General features: G+C 36.0%; 1 protein-coding gene across 1 annotated transcript in view; it reads right to left on the reverse strand.

Moving 5' to 3' along the window:
• The window catches only part of LOC144218270 (exocyst complex component 2), a gene marked incomplete at its 3' end in the record, with an annotated part of 168,588 nt that overhangs the window by 70,565 nt on the left and 77,119 nt on the right, over window positions 1–20,904 (reverse strand). Inside the window, exons 7-10 of the mRNA XM_077748126.1 lie at window positions 16,068–16,148; window positions 1,776–1,921; window positions 1,562–1,643; window positions 706–808 (exon numbers count right to left, since the gene is read on the reverse strand). Coding sequence (XP_077604252.1) covers window positions 706–808; window positions 1,562–1,643; window positions 1,776–1,921; window positions 16,068–16,148 — 412 coding nt within the window. The remainder of the gene's footprint in view (window positions 1–705; window positions 809–1,561; window positions 1,644–1,775; window positions 1,922–16,067; window positions 16,149–20,904) is intronic.

Raw genomic sequence — 20,904 nt, forward strand, 5'->3', positions numbered from 1 at the left:
TATACTGACTACTTATGTTCCAGGTGCTGTATTAAATCCTTAAATGTATTTTTAGATTATCTTTACAACTACCCTGAGATGTAGATTGTGTTATCATGTCATCTCAGAAAAAGAAACTGAAAAAAGAATACAAGTAAGTCACCCAAAGAGAATAGCCAGTTACCATTATGCTATGCTTCCTTCTAAGGCCTTTTCCTCATTGTACCTTGTGGTATCCATCACTTTTCATATTATTGCAATTTTTTAAATTTATTTATTTTTTCTTTTCAATACTAAAACCTTTCAGAATTTTCTCTACCATTGAGACAGAGCCCACTCTTGTGGCACGAAGAACTTCCCACCAAGAATGTGATGGTGTTGTGCTCTAAAGCATACAGGGAGCCCCCTGCCTATGATCTCTGGGTGCTCACAGAGTGCAACACCCACACTATCCTACTAGGTTAGGTAAACCCTTGTTGAGCAAGAGGAAGAAAGACCAAACAATGGGGCCACTTTTTCTTGCCCCAAACAACCAGAATTTTCTTGCTCTGAATACTCCCAAATTTGTTAGTATACAAAAGAATTTTGGTGTCTGATACTGGATACCACTAAATTTCTATTTATCTTCCCTTTCACCATTTCATCAATCTCCTAATTTCCCCCAAATGATGCATCTAGTAATATACAGATAAATGTGATTTGTCAAAATTCTTGGAAAAGTTTTACCTTATATAACGTTTTTGGTCATGTAAAGTTGATGGTGTCTCAAGCAATTTATCCACAAGTAATTCTCTTAAAGCTTCAATCCGTGTTTCTACTTCAGCATAATCTATTTAAAAAGGAAAGAACATATAAGATTTACAAAATGGAGACTTAAAACCAAATTATGGCAAGTAGAGAAGTGACTGCCTTGGGGGACAAGAGTTGACTAAAAAGAGGCGCAAGGGAACTTTCTGGTATGGGTTATACGGGATATGTGCATTTGTCAAACTCACTGAATATGTAAGTAACATTTGTGCATTTCATTGCAAGTAAATTTACCACAATAAAAAAATGAAATTAAGTTTTCTGAGTCCTTATGGATTTCATTTAGAATTTAATAAAGCCCTAAGATAATTCTCCTAGTTGATAAGGCATTATCAAAAGACATTTTAGGTTTTTTAAAAATTTTTGTAACTCTTGTATTAGAGATAATTTCAAAAGTTGTATTAGTTCACTTTAAAATAAGGTTAGAATTCATAAACATAATGGTTTTTCTGAGGGAAGATATAAATATAAGTTTTGATCTCTATAAAATATCTATAATTGATTCTTTCCAGTAAAAAAAGATTTTTTTAATAGCATTATGGTTAAGAAGAGGTACAGAATGTATAAGACTAACTTATCCTATAGCCGCAGTTGTCCATCTTCACTACATCTTGGTAAGAAAAGCCATGTTATTTTTGAAGTAATTGTTTTTCATTTTAAAAAGAACACCATATAAACAAAAATTAAAATGCAAATAACTTTCTCTGCAGAATGTATTCTACATTCTTCCTGTAAAAGTAAAGTAGAAGATCCAAAAGTAATAAACAAATCTTACATTTCTTGAAAACCTGCACCTCCGTTTTCCCAAAGAGTGACTTGGCCTTTTCATAATCATTAATAACCACATCATAATCACCCTTTAAAATAAAGAAACATTTTGGAGACTGTCAGTAAAGTATCATGAACACATTTGGTCACGATAAAAAATTATCTCAATAACTTTAAAATTTATGACATCATAACCATGGGTACATAAATATGTACTCTACCTTTTGAATATTCCTTTCAATATTCAGAGGAAGGTTGAAGAGAAACTTAAATCGCTGAAGCACATTGAGTGCATTTCTAGTGGAATCTGCCTTGTCCTTTCGACCTAATACTTCTTGAAATAATGTGTCTGCAGTATTACTTGCTCCTATTTTAGAAAGACCAAGAGAAGCTTAGATAAAACAAAATGTTAGGTTGCTAATGTAGCTTTACATTAAAACTCAACAGGCTTTTTTTTAAAGTTAGTTATATTGGAGATCTTTTATGGTTTGCTAAAAGACATTTCCACTTTGCCCACAAATAAGTTCTTTTGTATATTAAAAACAGTATCCAATTAAAAATAACCATATTTGCCAGGCCCAAATAAAATTGCTAATGTGATCCTACATCTATTTTAGCTACTTTTCCAAATTTTATATCAATTATGGGTCCTTAGATTATTTCATTAGTTCAGATAATAGGTTAAAACACACACATGCACATGTAACTACACTAGATAAATTCTCTGGATTGGATTTAATATCCACATTATATGGTAATAAAACAAGAAAAATATTTTTAAGCAAAGTTGTTAAAAATAAGTACTCTAGAACTAATTCTATTTCTTGGTAAAACTGTCTTCTGTTCATGCAGCAGGCACAAAAATTACATAAGCAATTTAAATGACAAATTTTAACATATCATTAATGAATACTTGCTTCTTAAATCAGCTAATTCAAACTATACACAAACTGGACACTATGTATATATAAAACATATATAAAAGTCTTCAAACTATACAAATCACTATAATGACAGAGTTGCTTATCTACAGAAAAATTAACTATGTACAAAAAATAGTTTAACTTTTTCAATTTGTGAATTATTTTTAATTAACCACAAAGAAGGGAGAGAAAAACGGTAACTGTTTTTGGCTATTTGATCGCTGATCATAAAAAGTTTCTACATTATCTGGTCTACTGACTATACTTTAAGCAAAGATGAAAAAGTTACCTCAGTCTCACTGGGTGGCTTGCATGCCATATTCCCTAGTCCACACTGTGGGTGGCCTGATCCTGTTAAAAGCTGTCTTTGTAACATAATTGTTTTATCTAAATAATGTTGAAATTCTGTTGAAATTTTAAAGACCTGATATAAAAACTCTGTCAAGATAGCCTTTTCCCCCCCACATACTTTTAATGAAGAATACTAAATTTCTGTAAGATGAGAAAAAATATATTCCCATCCTCCCATCAAACCACATAATGGTGGCTAAATGAATATTTGAAATCTGATTAAAGGTAAGGTTAAAACATTTTTCTTCAAAGAAAATTACTATTAAGTATTTATCATTTAAAAATATAAACTTCGTGACTTGAGGCTTCATAAATGAAAAGATACATAAATGCGATTGAATAGTTTTAAAAGGCTGATTACAAATTGGTGGGCTGTGGATATTAAACTACCAAGCACTTTTTTTGTGTGTGTACAGTAAAAGAACTTGGGACAAAGCTGTAAGAGTTTTACTCGTTGTATTTTAAAGGTAATAAAAAAAACGACTAATAATTTTAACTCCTCTAAAAAGTATCAAAACATGTACAAGTAAAAAATTCACTTATCATTAAATATTTTATTGAGCAAATTTAATAGGCAGAAATTAAGACTATAAAATATGATTTGTACAGAAATGTAGGTATGGAGAATTTTAACATGTGCACATAGACAAATCATAATTTTAATTAAAAATCACTTCTATCCATAAACTGTTATTGAATTGTGAATTTAATTCCATACACAATAAAATCTGGGGAGTTCATAACTCTTTGATAACTGAATGATTCTATCCGTAATAAAATAAATGAAAGCAGCGAAACTAAGATTTCTGTGAGCAGATAAAAATCACCAAAGGCTCACAGAATGCATTTTAATGTCTTCATTTCTCTAGGGCTACTAATAAGAAAAACGAAACTACTAAACTCAGCGGTGTTGTTCACACACGAAGTGACACTGCAGATAAACCATCAGTTAGACATCCTCCAAATTTCCCAAGAACAATTTTCCCCACATACCAATCCATCCACATCTTCACCCCACCTTGTCACTCTGAGAACACCCAATTGCTAGACAGCTAGCAAGGGTTTGAACATCCAGTGTGTACTCACAAAACAAATCTAACTGAGCTATATGGTAGTGAAAAACATGACTTAGGTCTTAGAGTTTGCAGAACCAACCCTGATCCTAACAAATACCAGCCCTGGGCAACTCTAGGCCTGAAAGTTGGTCATTTCTCCTCACAAGTGGTGTCTTAACTCCAGCTCCCTGGACTGTGACCATGTTCGTCTCAATTACAGATGCACCCCAAGCACCAAGAGCAAGGCTGTTGTAATCACCTGTGGCTGTCACTATCATAGTCATGTCGACAACAGCAGTAAAATTATCCTCAGTGTAAGATAGGAGAACATGGATGGACCTTTAGGGTATCATCCTAAGTGAAATAAGTCAGACAAATACCACATGGCATCACCCATATATGAAATCTTATTTAAAAACAAAAAACAAAAACAAAAAAACTCAAGTCATAGATATGAAGAAAGGAATGGTGGTTACCAGAGACTGGAGGGTAGGAGAAATAGAGAGATGTTGATCAAAGGGGACAAATTTCCAGTAAGAAGATGAACACATTCTAAGGAACACATTCTAAGCACACTACTGTGAATATAGTTAACAATATATATCATATAATTGAAAACTGCTAGGATTATATCTCAAATGTTCTCATCACAAAAAGAAATGGAATTATGTGATGAGCTATTGCTAAGGTGGTAATCATATTGCAAAATACAAGTACATGTTTATCAAATCAATATGAGGTAACACCTTACATTTATTTATACAACACTATCTGTCAATTATATCTCAATAAAGCTGAAAAAAAAAAGATGACAAGAAAAGACACTGTGGTACTGCACACTAACCAAACTCCTATCTCCCTATTGATCTTATTACCTTAATAATGAAAAAAATAATTAACTATGCCAGGAACTCCTGTCATCTATATAATTCTAAGACTACCTCATAATTACAAGTATGTTTATTTAAATGTTATACTTTCTCTTATTTTGACGAGAATAATTTCTCTTATTTTGGTCCTTTTAATGGCACTGACACTTGAGATCGTAGATCACAGAAGTGATTTTTTTTTTTTAATGTTTTATTTATTTCTAGGAGAGAGAGAGAGAGAGACAGCGTGAGCAGGGGAGGGTCAGAGAGGGAGGGAGTCACAGACTGAAATAGGCTCCAGGCTCTGAGCTGGCAGTCAGCACAGAGCCCGACGCGGGGCTTGAACCCACGAACCGCGAGATCATGACCTAAGCGAAAGTCGGACGCTTAACCGACTAAGCCACCCAGGCGCCCCATAGAAGTGATTTTTAACCTAAATTCTCTGCTTGATGTGAGCTGAGGATGAAGGTGGCTGGAAGAAGTGTTCCTCACAACACACACACACACACACCACAAAACAATTTATTCCAGGAATAAGCAAGCTGAATGAGATTAAAAAAGGAAACATTAAAGTACCTAGCAATTTAAGTTTTTTAAAAAAAAAGTTTTAATGTTTTTCTCTTATTTATTTCTGAGAGAGAGAGAGACAGCATGAACAGAGTCAGGAAGAAAGGGAGATAACAGAATCTGAAACAGGCTCCAGGCTCTGAGCTGGCTGTCAGCACAGCTCGAACTCAAGAACCGTGAGATCATGACCTGAGCCGAAGTCGAATGCTTAACCAACTGAGCCACCCAGGCACCCCAAGCACCTAGCAATCAAAATTTACTTTAAAATGTACATTCAAATTCATAGCAAAACCAGGACCACAAAACACCCAACAACCTACCCTATGGTTCTCAGTTTCTCTCAATAGATTATAGAAAATGACTAAATACACTGCCATCTATAACATGGTATTACATGAAGAGCATCATTACCAATAGTTTATGCTTATTTAGACAGCCATACTTGGCACTAGAATTCTATAGCACCACTGAAAGTACAGAGAACTGGAATCTTGGGGATAAGAAAAGAGCTCCATACCACTCCCAGGAGCTAGATGTTCCCATGTCCTCAACTTCCTTCAGTAATCCCAAATTGACAGCTTGAAATCAAATGATAATGGGAAAATTTACACATTGGAAATGCTAATATTAAAGTCATTTTTTTTTCTGTTCTGGAATGCCAATAATTAAACATTTACCAGCTTACCTCTGAGTAAGTCAGATCCCTTTTTTACAAACTTGGCTTGATACTCCTTAGTGTTTTAAATCTTTGTCTTTCTTAATTTTACACATACGATTTGGGAGAAATCATTCAATCTCATTAAATTCAACTACTATCTCCATGTTAGAGACTCCAAAATCATATATACCTCAAGATATTGGTTAGTTTAAGACTAATATTTACAGATGTCACATACACACACACAGACAAACACACACACACACACACACACACAATGGAATACTACTCAGCTAAAAAAAAAAGAATGAAATATGGCCATTTGTTGGTGGGGGAAAGGGAGAGAGGCAAACCATGAGAGACTCTTGAATGTTGACAAAAACTGAGGACTGATGGATGTGGGGGGGAGGGGGGATGGGCATGGAGGAGGGCACTTTGGGGATGAGCACTGAGTGTTATGTGGAAACTAATTTGACAATAAACTATTTGTAAAAAAAAAAAAAAAAGAAATATGGCCATTTGTAATAGTATAGATGGACCTTGAGATAAGTGAAATAAGTCATACAGAGATAGACAAATACCATATAATTTCACTTATATGTAGAATCTAAAAAAACAAAACAAACAGAACAAAACAAAACCCAGAATCATGTATACAGAGAATGGATTGGTGGTAGCCAGAGGAGAGGGAGGCTAGGGGCAAAATAGGTGAAGGGAATCAGGTATAAACTTCTAGGGTTGTTTTTTTTTTTTTTAATGTTTATTTTTGAGACTGAGTGCATGAGTGGAGGAGGGGCAGAGAGAGGACAGAGGGTCCGAAGTGGGCTCTACGCTGACAGCAACACCCCAGTGCAGAACTCGAACTCACGAACTGCAAGATCATGACCCGAGCCAAAGTTGGATGCTCAACCAACTGAACCACCTAGGCACCCCACAAACTTCTAGTTTTAAAATAGGTCATGGGGATATAATAAATGGCATGAGTAATATATTCAATAATATTATATTTTAAAAAGACTAATCTTTATATATACTCTCATTAAATGTACAATTAATTTTTTTAATGAATACTCATCACAAAGAAGTTATTTATTCTAAACCATACCAAAGAATATTCAATCAGCCTTAGCTGTTTTAAGGGGATTCTATGAAAGCATTTCTTGTGATATCACAGCATCACCTTATGGGACTAACTTAGTCCCTAAGAGGAACCGTAAGGATTTCCCTTTGAGTGAACCCTAACAGAAGAGCTAAGGAGGCAATAATCAGGAGCATGTCAGCTTTTGGGAACGTGGGACATGGGAACTAGACTCTGAGTCTGGGCACACAGCTAGTCAGGCTTCAACAAGAAGGACAGTGGAGGTTGGACAACCAACTCTTAGACCCTCAGTTTACCTGCCTTTAGCAAAAGCTGAGAAAGTGGCATGAGAAGAATGAAGATGCCATGGAGGAAGAAAACACATTTTAGCATCTATGGATCCCTTATAATCTGAAGTTTGGAGAAGCTTTTGTGGGTGGCATAAAAACATACTAGACATACAATACGGAGTGCTTACTGTATGTTAGGTGTTATTCTAAAAACTTTGTAAGACTTCTAAATTCTTCTTAATTATTCTAAAAGTATGTATTAATTCTTAATTCATCTAAACTTGTTTATGTCCTGGTAAAACAGGCACTTTTTTTTATCACACCCAATAAATTAACACTGATTCAGTAATATTTAACATACAATCCCCACTTCCCATTTGCTCCCAAAATATCCTTTGTATCTTTATATGTTTTTTTTTAATGTTTATTTATTTTTTAGAGAGACAGAGCATGAGCTGGGGAGGGGCAGAGAGAGAGGGAGACACAGAATCTGAAACAGGCTCCAGGCTTTGAGCTTTCAGCACAGAGCCCGATGCGGGGCTCAAACCCATGGACCGCGAGATCATGACCTGGGCCGAGATCATGACCTGGGCCGAGATCGGACGCCTAACCTACTGAGCCACCCAGGCGCCCCTTGTTTTGTTTTTAATTTACATCCAACTTAGTTAGCATTTAGGGTAGCAATGATTTCAGGAGTAGACTTCTTTATGCCCCTTACCCATTTAGACTATCCCCCCTCCCACAACCCCCTCCAGCTACCCTGTCTGTTCTCTATATTTAAGGGTCTCTTATGTTTTGTCCCTCTCCCTGTTTTTACAATATTTTTCCTTCCCTTCCCTTAGGTTCATCTGTTTTGTATCTTAAAGTCCTCATATGAGAGAAGTCATATAATAGCTGTCTTCCTCTAATTTCGTTAGCATAATACCCTCTAGTTCCATCCACATAGTAGCAAATGGTGAAATTTCATTCTTTTTGATTGCCAAGTAATACTCCATTGTGTATATATACCACTTCTTCTTTATCCATTCATCTGTCGAAAGACACCTGAGCTCTTTCCATACTTTGGCTACTGTCGACAGTGCTGCTATAAACATTGGGATGCATGTGCCCCCTTTCAAACAACATACTTGTATCACTTGGATAAATACCTAGTAGTGCAATTGCTGGACTGTAGGGTAGTTCTATTTTTAACTTTTTGAGGAACCTCCATACTGTTTTCCAGAGTGGCTGCACCAGTTTGCATTCCCACTGGCAGTGTAAAAGAAATCTTTCTCTGCATCCTTGCCAACATCTGCTGTTTCCTGAGTTGTTAATTTTAGCCATTCTCACATGTGTGAGGTGATATCTCATTATGGTTTTGATTTGTATTTCCCAATGATAAGTGATGTTGAGCATTTTTTTCATGTGTCTGTTAGCCATCTGGATGTCTTCTTTGGGAAAGTGTCTATTCATGTCTTTTGCCCATTTCTTTACTGGATTATTGGGTGTGGAGTTTGATAACTTCTTTATAGATTTTAGATACTAATCCTTATCTGATATGTCATTTGCAAATATCTCCTACCATTCCATTGAATGCCTTTTAGTTTGCTGACTGTTTCCTTTGCTGTGCAGAAGCTTTTTATTTTGATGAGGTCTCAATAGTTTATTTTTGCTTTTGTTTCCCTTGCTTCTGGAGACATGTTGGGTAAGAAGTTGCTGAGGCTGAGGTCAAAGAGGTTTTTGCTTGCCTTCTTCTTTAGGGTTTTGATGTGTCCTGTCTTAAATTTAGGTATTTCATCCATTTTGAGTTTATTTTTGTGTATGGTGTAAGAAAGTGGTCCAGGTTCATTTTTCTGCATGTTGCTGTCCAGTTTTCCCAGCACCATTTGCTGAAGAGGCTATCTTTATTTCATTGGATATTCTTTCCTGCTTTGTCAAAGATTAGTAGTTGGCCATATGTTTGTGGGTCCATTTCTGGATTCTCTATTCTGTTCCACTGATCTGAGTGTCTATTTTTGTGCCAGACAGGCACTATTCTTATCCCCATTTTATTATGCAAACAACTGAAACAGAGGTTATTCAATGTGCTCAATGTATGACACAGACAGGATACACTGAGAGCTAGAAAGATATTCATGAGTACAACCCTCGGGAATCACAAACTCAACAAGTTATAAGTGGAAATGAATTTTTTCCTCTTTACCTCTCTCCTAATGCCCCAAACCTGCTCCTACTTCCTCAACTTGAGGCCAAGAATCTAGATGTCATCAAGGACTACTTCTTTTCTTCCTACTTCTCACATCAAACTGGTAACCAAATACTGCCTTTCTCATCTCCCTAACATCTCTCATCTTGCCATTCATTCACTCTGCCTTCATCACCTCTGTTTCGGTTAAAGTCCTCAGCACTTCATTCTTACACGACAGTTGTGTACTTCTATCTGATGCCTCCTCTTGTCTCTAGTCTAGCTCTCTCTTAATCCATTCTCTATGCACATGGAGAATGTTCTTTAAAAAGTTCATAATGTCACTTACTTATTTAAAATCCTTCAATGGATCACCAACAGTCTGCAGGATAAAGACAAATTTCACTATACTACACAGAAAGCTTATCATGAGCAGACCTTCATCTACCTCTCAGTCCTACATCTCACATCTGCACACTACTATACTGGATCCTGGTTCCTGGACTGCAGCCTATCTCCTCCCTCAAGTCAGGGCTTTCCTCCTCGTGTTGCTTGACCTGTCTGGGATGCCTACATCCACTTAGCTGCCCACCTGCCAACCTCTGCATGCCTGAATACTTTGTACTCCTCTTTTAAGGTTCACATGATTCTCTCCTGATATTCTCTCACTCCACTTTTCAATTAGGTACCCCTTGTGCAGGCTCCAGATGCACCCCAGGCTTGCCACCAGCAGACAATTTTCACATGACAATTTAATCACCTGCTTATTTGTGTTTTCCATTAACTACAAACTCTTAGGAATATAGCATAAGTACTAACTTCATATCCCTGGGATGAACTAACATGTGCTCAATAAACACTTACAGAGAGGTGGAGTAGTACAGTACACACAGTGAGCAGAACTGCATAAATGACAGTGCAAGCTGAAACCATTCAAACAATCTTAATAACTAATGGGAAAATTACAGTTGTTTTGTGACTTTTAAAAGTTCTTGTTGTAGGGGCGCCTGGGTGGCTCAGGTGGTTAAGCGTCTGACTTCAGCTCAGGTCATGATCTCACAGTTTATGGGTTTGAGCCTCACGTCGGGCTCTGTGCTGACAGCTATCTCAGAGCCTGGAGTCTGTGTCACCCTCTCTCTCTGACCCACCCCTGCTCACGCTGTCTTTCTCTGAGAAATAAATAAAACATTAAAAAAAATTAAAAATTCTTGTTGCAACATTATAAACTCCTTACTATTGGTGATAAATGAATAAGAAAATGAAAAAACAGTAAAACCCGTATTTACTTAGTACACTCCAATGATTTAAAATATTAGAAACACTGAAAATTCAGGTGTTCTATTTCTTTGTAAAAAAAAATTATCAAAATTGCTTGCTTCTTGTCATAAAATTTACAAAATGCATCACACATCTTTCCTTTTTTTTAAAAAAAGTTTATTGTCAAGTTGGTTTCCATATAACACCCAGTGCTCATCCCCACAAGTGCCCTTCTCCATGCCCATCACCCCCCTAACACTCCCCACCACTCCCATCAGCCCTCAGTTTGTCTCGGCATTTACTAGTCTTTCATATTTGCCTCCCTCCCTCTCCCCCACTATTTTCCCCTTCTTCTCCCCCATGGTCCTCCATTAAGTTCCTCTTAATCCTCCTATACGTGCAAACATATGGTATCTGTCCTCTGACTTATTTCACTCAGCATAACACCCTCAAGGTCCATCCATGTTGCTACACATGGCCAGATTTCATTCTTTCTCATTGCCATGTAGTATTCCATTGTATAGATAAACCACATCTTCTTGATCCATTCGTCAGTTGATGAAAAGTTAGGCTCTTTCCATGATTTGGCTATTGTTGAGAGTGCTGCTATGAACATTGGGGTACATGTGCCCCTATGCATCAGCACTCCTGTATCCCTTGGGTAAATTCCTAGCAGCGCTATTGCTGGGTCATAGGGGAGTTCTATCATTAATTTTTTGAGGAACCTCCACAGTTTTCCAGGGGTGCCGCACCAGTTTACATTCCTACCAACAGTGTAGGAGGGTGCCCATTTCTCCACATCCTCACCAGCATCTAGAGTCTCCTGATTTGTTCACTTTAGCCACTCTGACGGGCATGAGGTGGTATCTCAGTGTGGTTTTGATTTGTATTTCCCTGATGAGGAGGGACGCTGAGCAGTGTTTCATGTGTCTGTTGGCCATCTGGATGTCCTCTTTGGAGAAACGTCTGTACATATCTTCTGCCCGTTTCTTCACTGGATTGTTTGTTTCTCGAGTGTGGAGTTTGGTGAGCTCCCTTTAGATTTTGGATACTAGCCCTTTATCTGATATGTCATTTGCAACTATTTTTTCCCATTCTGTCAGTTGCCTATTAGTTTTATGGATTGTTTCTTTTCTGTCACACATCCTTCCTATACTTGGACAAATTATCATACACCTTTCCCAACTTTATCCTTTGTGCTCTGAATGTCATGGATTTTCTCTGAGCATTCTTTTAAACATCACTTCCTCTAGGATGTCTTCTTCCTTTTCTTCATACTTTCTTCATATCCACTGATAAAGTCACCTTTTACTGAGTTCCTCTTGCTGCACAGCTTAAGTTTCTTGAACAGTGGCAGTACCCACATCCCCACTGTCAGGTACCTTCTGGAACTCCAGTCATGGTAGATTTGAATCTCATACTGTTAGCACTTTTTTTTAATGTTCTTTTTATTTATATCTGGGGGGGGGGGGGCAGGGNAGCCCGACGCGAGGCTCGAATCCATGAACTGTGAGATCATGACCTGAGCCAAAGTTGGACGCTTAATGGATTGAGCCACCCAGGCGCCCCATCACTTTTTTTTTTTAATGCACTTCATATTTGTGGGCCAATTCCCTCTTTTGATTATCCATTTCTATAAAATGCCATGTGAGTTAATGTCTGCGAGACAAGGAGGCCACACAACTATGTATTTTGTTGTCTGTGAATGAACATCTGTATAGTGACCAATCACAGAGTCTGAGGTAATTGGTCACTGATCACCTTGCACATCTGTTATTTATGGGGTGATCTGTGGAATGAACAACTCACCAACCACTTGTGTACTTTTTGCAATTATGACAAATATACTGTGATAAGAGGAATCTGAACTGTGTTCCTGGGGGACAGGTGAATTTAACTGAACTGTGCTGACTGAAATACATGCTTATCAAAATCATGCACAGCAAGCTCTGTCAGTAGTTTAATACATAGATTTGAAGCCAGATTTCTAGATATAAATCCCAGCTCTTGCCACTTACTACTTACATGACTTTAGATAACTCATTTAATCTTTGGGGCTTCAGGGTTTTTGTCAATAAAATGGAAATAACAGCACAAACCTCACAGACAACTAAATATACATAGAATGTTTAGAGCAATACTTGACCCTTAGTAAGCACTGCAAAAGTTTTAGGTAGTATCACCACAGTTGCTACTATAAATATTTATATAATATTGTCTACACCTGCAAAGTCTAATACATAGCTACTAGCCACATGGTGCTATTTCAATTTAAAGTTAAATTTGTTAGGGATGCCTCAGTGGCTCAGTCAGTTGAGCGTCTGACTTGGCCTCAGGTCATGATCTTGCAGTTCGTGTGTTTGAGTCCCACATCAGATTCTGCTGTCAGGGCCCACATCAGATCTTCTGGTCCCCTCTCTCTCTGCACCTCCCCCACTCATGCACTCTCTCTCAAAGATAAATAAAACATTAGAAAAATATGATATTAAAGCTAAATTTGTTAAAATTAAATAAAAATTAAAAATTCAATTCCTTGGCAATATAGCTACATTTTAAGCACTCAATAGCTACCAGCACTGAAGTTCTATTGGATATTACTGTTCTATACTCTTGATACAGGTTAAGAACATAGAGTTGGATTGATGAATTTGATATAAATTAATAGTCATCCCTTCATCCCTGGCTTGAAATCAAGAAGGAATTATTAGGTTCAAAGGCAAATAGAAAAAACACATGTCAAGGAAGAAAAAAAAGAATTTCAATGAAAGGTATCAACATTCATATATTCTGAATAAAACAGACTAAGTTTCCAATAGTCAACATTATCCTTTAGAAACTTAAAGTGACAAAGGGTGCCCTTTTGAATTCTGAAAACTTTCATTCAAAATAACTCAAAATTTAATGCATAAAAATTAGTATATAATTATATATAAGATGAAAGCACTAATAATAAAGCAAACTATAATCATATTCATCTATTCTTTCCTTCCGTTCCAAAAGAAAAGAAATTAAATTTTCCACAGAAGAACTGTATACAATTACTTCTATAATTTCCTGATTCCCCAATTCTATAGCTTCTGAAGTGTCAGTAACTATGACACACGCACCTGGACAAAAGACAAATGTACAGGGCTGGAGGCATGCTTTATCTCACACTGAACTAAACATGGTACTTTCACACAACCAGTCTTAAATAAATATTTGTCAAGTAGACCTGAATTAGCAAAAACTTATCCTAAGATAGCAAACATCAATATCAAGTTCATAAAAAATGCTTATAGAAAAAAAGTCTTGCAAAGGAAAGTATTTTAAGAAAAATTTTTACACCAGAAAGTCCTGAAGGATAGTCTCATAGAGACTAAATAGTGACTATTTAGTTAAGCCCAACTTTATACAAGAAGACCAAACTTCAGTAAAGTTAGTATAACACATTTCTAGAGAAAGTCTGTGGTTATAAAAGAATAGAAGTAAAATTTCCCTTACAAATTTTATACCACAAGGCCAAGGAAGGTTTTCCTAAACTACTCTTTAAAAGAAAAAAAAAATTATATTAACACACTATGCAAAACCTAACACATGAAACAGATATTATTTTTTTCCCAAACCCTAATAAGTATTTTCTTTTATGAATACAATGATATAATTACAATATCAAGTTGTTCTTACAAGTCACCTTTTTAAAGTTACTGAAATAAAATCATTTTTTATAGCTATCATGGGCTGATGACAATTTTTCCCGTGAAAAAAGCATCTGTGAGTAGAAATATCTTTCCAAGTCCTTAAAGTGTCTGACTATGCTAATACAGAAATAGCTTTAATAAATGTTTATTTGGGTTGAATTCAGAATATATTAATTTCAACCAAGCTGGTGACAGTTCTCAGACAAAAACAAGGCAAAATCTTAAGGCAAAACAATAACAACAACAACCACAACCCTCCCCCAAAACCACCAGAAGGAAATATATTTAAAGTGCTGTTAAATTCATAAATTTAGGATAAAATCAAAGTACTCAAATTCTACTACCAAAGAAAGCCTATGTCAAACTAAAGCTTCGTTCCAGAAACTACTTAATCAGGAATCCCTGGGGGTGAAAAATACTTACACAGAAGTTCAGAAAGTTACACTCATAGGAGTAAGCTGAGCTAGCAATACAAAACTAACGTGGTAACACAATCTTGCATTCACAGAATCACTACAGATATGATGTGAACGTTCTTAAATGTTTTAGTTATTATTAGCCCTATTTCATGGGGAAATCATTTGCTAAACTTACATTTTAAAACAAGGAGATTCTCCTGGGCATTATTGCTCTTTGTCAAATGTTTATTATAGGAGTTAAAGAGAATAATTTACTTTTAAGCTGCTAATATTACAATAGGGATCAATTCATCTGATTAGTTTCTTCCAGATCATTGTTAGGATAAGTAGCTGGGACACAGGATGTCAGGAAAAAAAAAAAAAAAAAAAAAAAAAAAAATTTAAGGGGAAGTGGATGGGACCCAAAACTTTGTACATATCAGTTTCTCTTGGTATACAATTTTAACAAAATGTCTCAGCATTAGAAACACTCTTAAATGTGAAGCTGCCTTAAAAGGCATGCCATAGATAAATACATGACATGTAAGTAACTGTATTGCTAGTAGCTGATATTATTTGTATTAACACTGTCAGATATATGAAGATGTTTTTCAGGTTTTTGGTCAATGACAATCCTGGCTACTGCTTCAGCACTATTTTATCTTTGATAATGCTATTTATAGCTGGTCTCTTTTATGGTACCGAGTTTCACTTCTTAGAAAGTATATTGGCTTATTTTCAAATTATAGTTCTTTTTTAATTTTTTTTTAAATGTTTTATTTATTTCTGAGAGGGAGAGGAGGGGGGGAGAGAGAGAGAGAGAGACAAAGACAGAGACAGGGTGAGCAGGGTAGGGTCAGAGAGAGGGGGAGATACAGAATCTGAAATAGGCTCCAGGCTCTGAGCTAGCTGTCAGCACAGAGCCCAACGCAGGGCTTGAACTCACGAACCGTGAGATCATGACCTGAGCCAAAGTCGGATGTTTAACCGACTGAACCACCCAGGCGCCCCAAATTATGATTTCTTATAAACAAAATGCAAACAGAAACAGAACATTCATTTTCAATGTTTTTATTCCCCTTTATATTTATTAATTCATTACTATTTAGAAATAAATATTAAAATGCAACTCAATGTCTTGTTCTGTGAAACCAGGTCAAAGAACTATATTAATGCTTGTTATAAAATCTATAAATAGTTTTGGGTAGTAGGACAAAACTTACTGTTCAGAACATTCTCCAGTTTTTGCGTCATGGATCCTTCTACTTTTTCCGTTCCATCCGCTTCTAGTTTTTGATGGATAGCTAGAAAAAACATCCAGTTAAAGTGTGGCCTATTTTAGTGGGTGGGAACACATTACATCAAAATGACATTTTTAAACAACTTTAAAAAAAGGTCATATTATTTTCACTGCTGGAAAGAAGCACAAACATGCAAAAACTCTGCAAAGTAACCAGCAGACACCAGTCTAAGTAATTCATAGTTTAACACTATTAAAATAGTACACAGTATACATACTCAATCATCTGATCATCCAGGCTGAGTGGTAAACACAGTTAAAAAAGAAAAGTGAGATGTAAGTAACTAATATCTCTGATATTTGGCCACAGGAAAGTCATTTTTCTTTCTTAGTTTTACCATCTGCAAAACAGAAATACTAGGATTTGAAGTCTACCAACCTCAAAATATTTCATTTCGGCCTTGGATATAACATGGCAAAATACATATTATTCATGTTCTATTCATTCTATTATTATTTTCTTGGAAGTTCTCAAGAACTATCTAGTAATATCTAACAATATATCAATTTGTAGATATAGAAATTACATTGGTGTTTTTTGCTATTGATATAAGTCTGCATGGTTCTGATACACATTATGAAAAATTGCTTAATAATTTACATTTAAAAACTGTTTTACCTACTAGAGGGTAGGTTTTAAACAGAGCAAATCAAGCTTACCAAGGTAAAGCACTAAGAAAATTTACAAAATGAAATAACCAAATACAATTTCAAATCAAAACTGTGACATAATAAAAATAATAAAATTAAAAAGGCAAACATTAATTGAGCCATGACCATAAGTTAAGCATGATGATAAATTTCTAATGCATACTGCTCATCTGGCAGGAAGTCAGCGATGCATGTTCTAATATTTTTACTTCACAGATGAGAAATCCATGGCTCAGTGAAATTAAATAGGTTGGCCAACTTAACAAAGCCAAACCCAAAATTTGAACTCAAGCTGTCCAGTCCCAGAACAAAACTTCACCCCATACTGATTATAGGCATAGGCAAACAATTTGACCTGTCTAAGCCTGTTGTCACATTTATAGAATGAAAAGAATAGACTTACTGTTAATTGGGAACTATATTCAGATGCAAATAAGGGATCTCTGTTCCATATAATAGCTTTTCCTAAACACCCAGAATTTTATTCTTTCACATAACTTCCTTTAGCAAAAACTCAAGTGTAAGATGTGTAACTCCAGGGCTTCACAAGCCAGCGCAATGAAATTAACATCACCCTTACAGTCCTTATTCTCCAACATTCAAATAGAATGTCAAACTCTTCTTTAAAAGAATTTATAGATTCTGCCTCAACCCATCAGTCAAGCATGGTAGATTTATTGAGGGGGTGGGAGGTCTGCTAAAGGAAAAAAAAAAGAAATTGATTGTTTTAATCAATCACAATTTGATTTGTTTCCCTTGACTCATTGATTAGAAAAATCTGGGCAAATTCAGTGCTGAAATGCACTATAAAAATATTCTCAATGCATAATAACATCTATTTCTCTCCTTCTTTTAATTACTTCCTAATTTTGATCTTGCCTTTATAAAAAAAAAAAAGCGTGAGAGAGAGAGCGAGTGAGCACGAGTGGGGCAGAGGAAAAGAGAGAATTTTAAGCAGACTCCACGCTCAACACAGAGGCCCAACATAAGGCTTGATCCTACGACCTTGGGATCATAACTTGAGCTGAAATTAAGAGTCGGATGCTCAACTGACTGAGCCACCCAGGCACCCACTGCCCTTTTTTAATACCTCTTTATTTTTAAAGCAATTTCAAATTTTGTTTGAACTTTATCAACAGAATGCTTTTGTTAGAGAAACACATTCAAAGAAAGAAAAAGAAACACATTTCGAAAACAAAATCAACCAGTATATTCTTAATTGCCTTGGTTGATTCAGGAGTGAAAAAAAAGTTATTTCATGCTCCAAAAATGGTGACAAAAAATGTTTCCACACATCAAAACCTAAACTTAAACTTGTTAAGTTAAATGAAAAAGAACTTCCCTATCTTTAAAGAAAGGAGATAAAAATGCCCAAATATAAAAAATAGCAACTAAAAAGACTGTTCACACTATTTACTTAAATGCTGGTGTAATACTCTGACAATATTGTTGCAAAAGAATATGCAGCATACATTCCATTTTACTAAAGAGACATTACAAATGGTTCTTCCATGGCAATAAGACATTGTATCCTACAGTAGCCCTGTTTCAAATGTTGCTTTCTAAGTCAAAACCATTAAAGAAAACCATGCAGGCACATTTCTGTTACTGACAAAACCCATCACTGATCAGCAGGTCAAAATGAGGTAAGTCTGGCTCCCCTCAGCTCAATTTACAACCCGTTTTTGCTGACAAAGCAGCTTCCTGCCACCCATCTCCAGCACAGCAGAGCTACTGTCAAGCTGTCAGCCAAGCATGAGGACCAAGAGACACTGGATCTGATAAAGGCAATCCTATTTTCCAGAAAATTAAACCAAATAACCCAATGTCTGGTTCGCTTGACCTTTTATTTTCTCTAAAAATATTTTTAAATAGTATAACTCAATAAGCACCTTGGTACATGATCACAGGTTTGTTATTATTTCTAATCTATTAAAACTTAAATATGTGAAGCAGTTGCACACCATAAAATTGTATTTGGGAAACAAAAAAGTATGTATATAAAAGTTCTATTCAAAGAAAACTCAGAATTATAAAAAGACTGCCTATTGAGTCGCTGAAATTATTTGTTTTATTTAACTCTAATTAAATGTGGACATCAAATTTACAGATTTCAATTTAAAAAATTCATAGTATTTGTCCATGTATTTACATAATTAAATGAGGCACTAGAAATGATATGTGTGTATAGGCAAAGTCTGTAAGATTTAATGTCAGGTACACTGTGATCTATACACTCTAACCACTATATATTACTATTAGCGTATATGAGACAGGAATATTCAAACGAGGTCAAAGACCAGCAAACTATTTCTTTTTTTTTTTTTTTAGGGCTTGTTTATTGAGAGAGAGAGAGAGAAAGAGAGAGACAGAGTATGCGCAGGGGAGGGGCAGAATGAGAGGGCAGGCTCCAGGCTCTGAGCTGTCAGCACAGAGCCCAACGAAGGGCTCCAACTCATGAGCTGTAAGATCATGACTTGAGTCCAAGTCAGATACTTAATGACTAAGCCACCCAGGTACACTGCAAACTATTTCTATAATGAACCACACTGTAAATATTTTAGGCTTCATGGGCCACCTAGGGCCTCTACCACATATTCTACTTCTGCTTTCCATTTTTTTTTTTTCCTCTCAAACAAACCTTGAAAAACACAGCCATCTTTAGTTCCTGGCCTATACAAAGACAGGCGATGACCTAATCTGGCCCACACGCCAATCTCTGAGGATATTTACTAAAATAGGAGACTAGGAAGAGATAAAATGAGATCTCTTAAAAATTTTAATTCATAAATAACTTCTCAACCATTTAGTTTTCACTTATTATTATACCAAATTTTTATATGAGTGGCTATATTATATAAATTACACTTAACTAGGCCAGTAATCTTTGAATCCTTTCTTTCCTCAGTTATACTGGGGAAAAAAAAAAACCAATAATAAAATAATTGCAACTATTATATAGAAGGCTAACAGGTATAAAGAAGTCTCACTTTGATAATTGGATCCTAGACAACCATACCTGCCTAGATAACCTTCAGATATCAACAGACACTAACAACAGAATGTGCTAAAAAATCAGTTATGGCTACACTGCCTCAAGTAGCAGCAACAAAAGAAACATGGGAAGAAAGGTCTATTGTGTATTGAGCACCATGTGTTATTTATTCTGCTTTGGCCTCTTTTCTTAGGTATTCTTAAGTATAACTATAATGAATAAAAATAACTCCTACAGTTTTGGTCCCTAATTGTTCTCAAAAAAAAGCAAGTGATAATGTTGGACTTGCCCATAAAAACAAGAGACTGAACAGGTGACAAGCTCAAGGGGCAGTCAGGGAAATGGTCACCAAAACAAAGATGACAACCAAAAGGCACTGAGGAGGGGCGCCTGGGTGGCTCATGATCTTCAGCTCAGGTCATTATCTCACAGTTCATGAATTTGAGCCCCGCGTCAGGCTCTGTGCTGACAGCTTGGAGCCTGGAGCCTGCTTCAGATTCTGTGTCTCCTGCTCTCTCTCTGCCCCTCCTCCACTCAAACTCTGTCTCTCTTGGTCTCAAAAATAAATAAACATTAATAAAAAAATTTGAAGAAGGCACTGAGGGAATGAAGAGGGCTTTGATGATATGAAAAGCTCCACAAACCTCACCATGGCCCGCAAGAACCGGTGTGAACTCATAACTGGTAAGAAACTATGGCTCATCAAGACTTCAAGTGATTGAAGGGGCGCCTGGGTGGTGAAAAAACCCTACCCAACATCTTTTCCATGATATTTCTAAATCTATGCTGTATCTATTTAATATAATTGCTCTCCCATATAAAGATGACAAAATGGACACTTAACTATTGTGTATGAGGTACATGGGGTGATGGCTGAAAAGAATGACACATTATCATCATTCCTTTCCACACCAAACACACAATGGATCACATTTACAGAATTAGTCACATGTGTAAGATATTGATGGGTATAAAAGGATTTTTAAAATTCTAGAATTTTACCTATTGGGATCTAGTTTCTTATCAGCCCTGGAGATTGGCCATTGTGGAGAGGCAAAGCAGTCTCCTATTTCACATATGTACAATGGGTCAACAAAAGCCTCAGAGACAAATA

Source organism: Crocuta crocuta, unplaced genomic scaffold (assembly GCF_008692635.1).
Source record: "Crocuta crocuta isolate KB4526 unplaced genomic scaffold, BGI_CrCroc_1.0 scaffold471, whole genome shotgun sequence".
In the NCBI taxonomy this organism is placed as follows: Eukaryota; Metazoa; Chordata; class Mammalia; order Carnivora; family Hyaenidae; genus Crocuta; species Crocuta crocuta.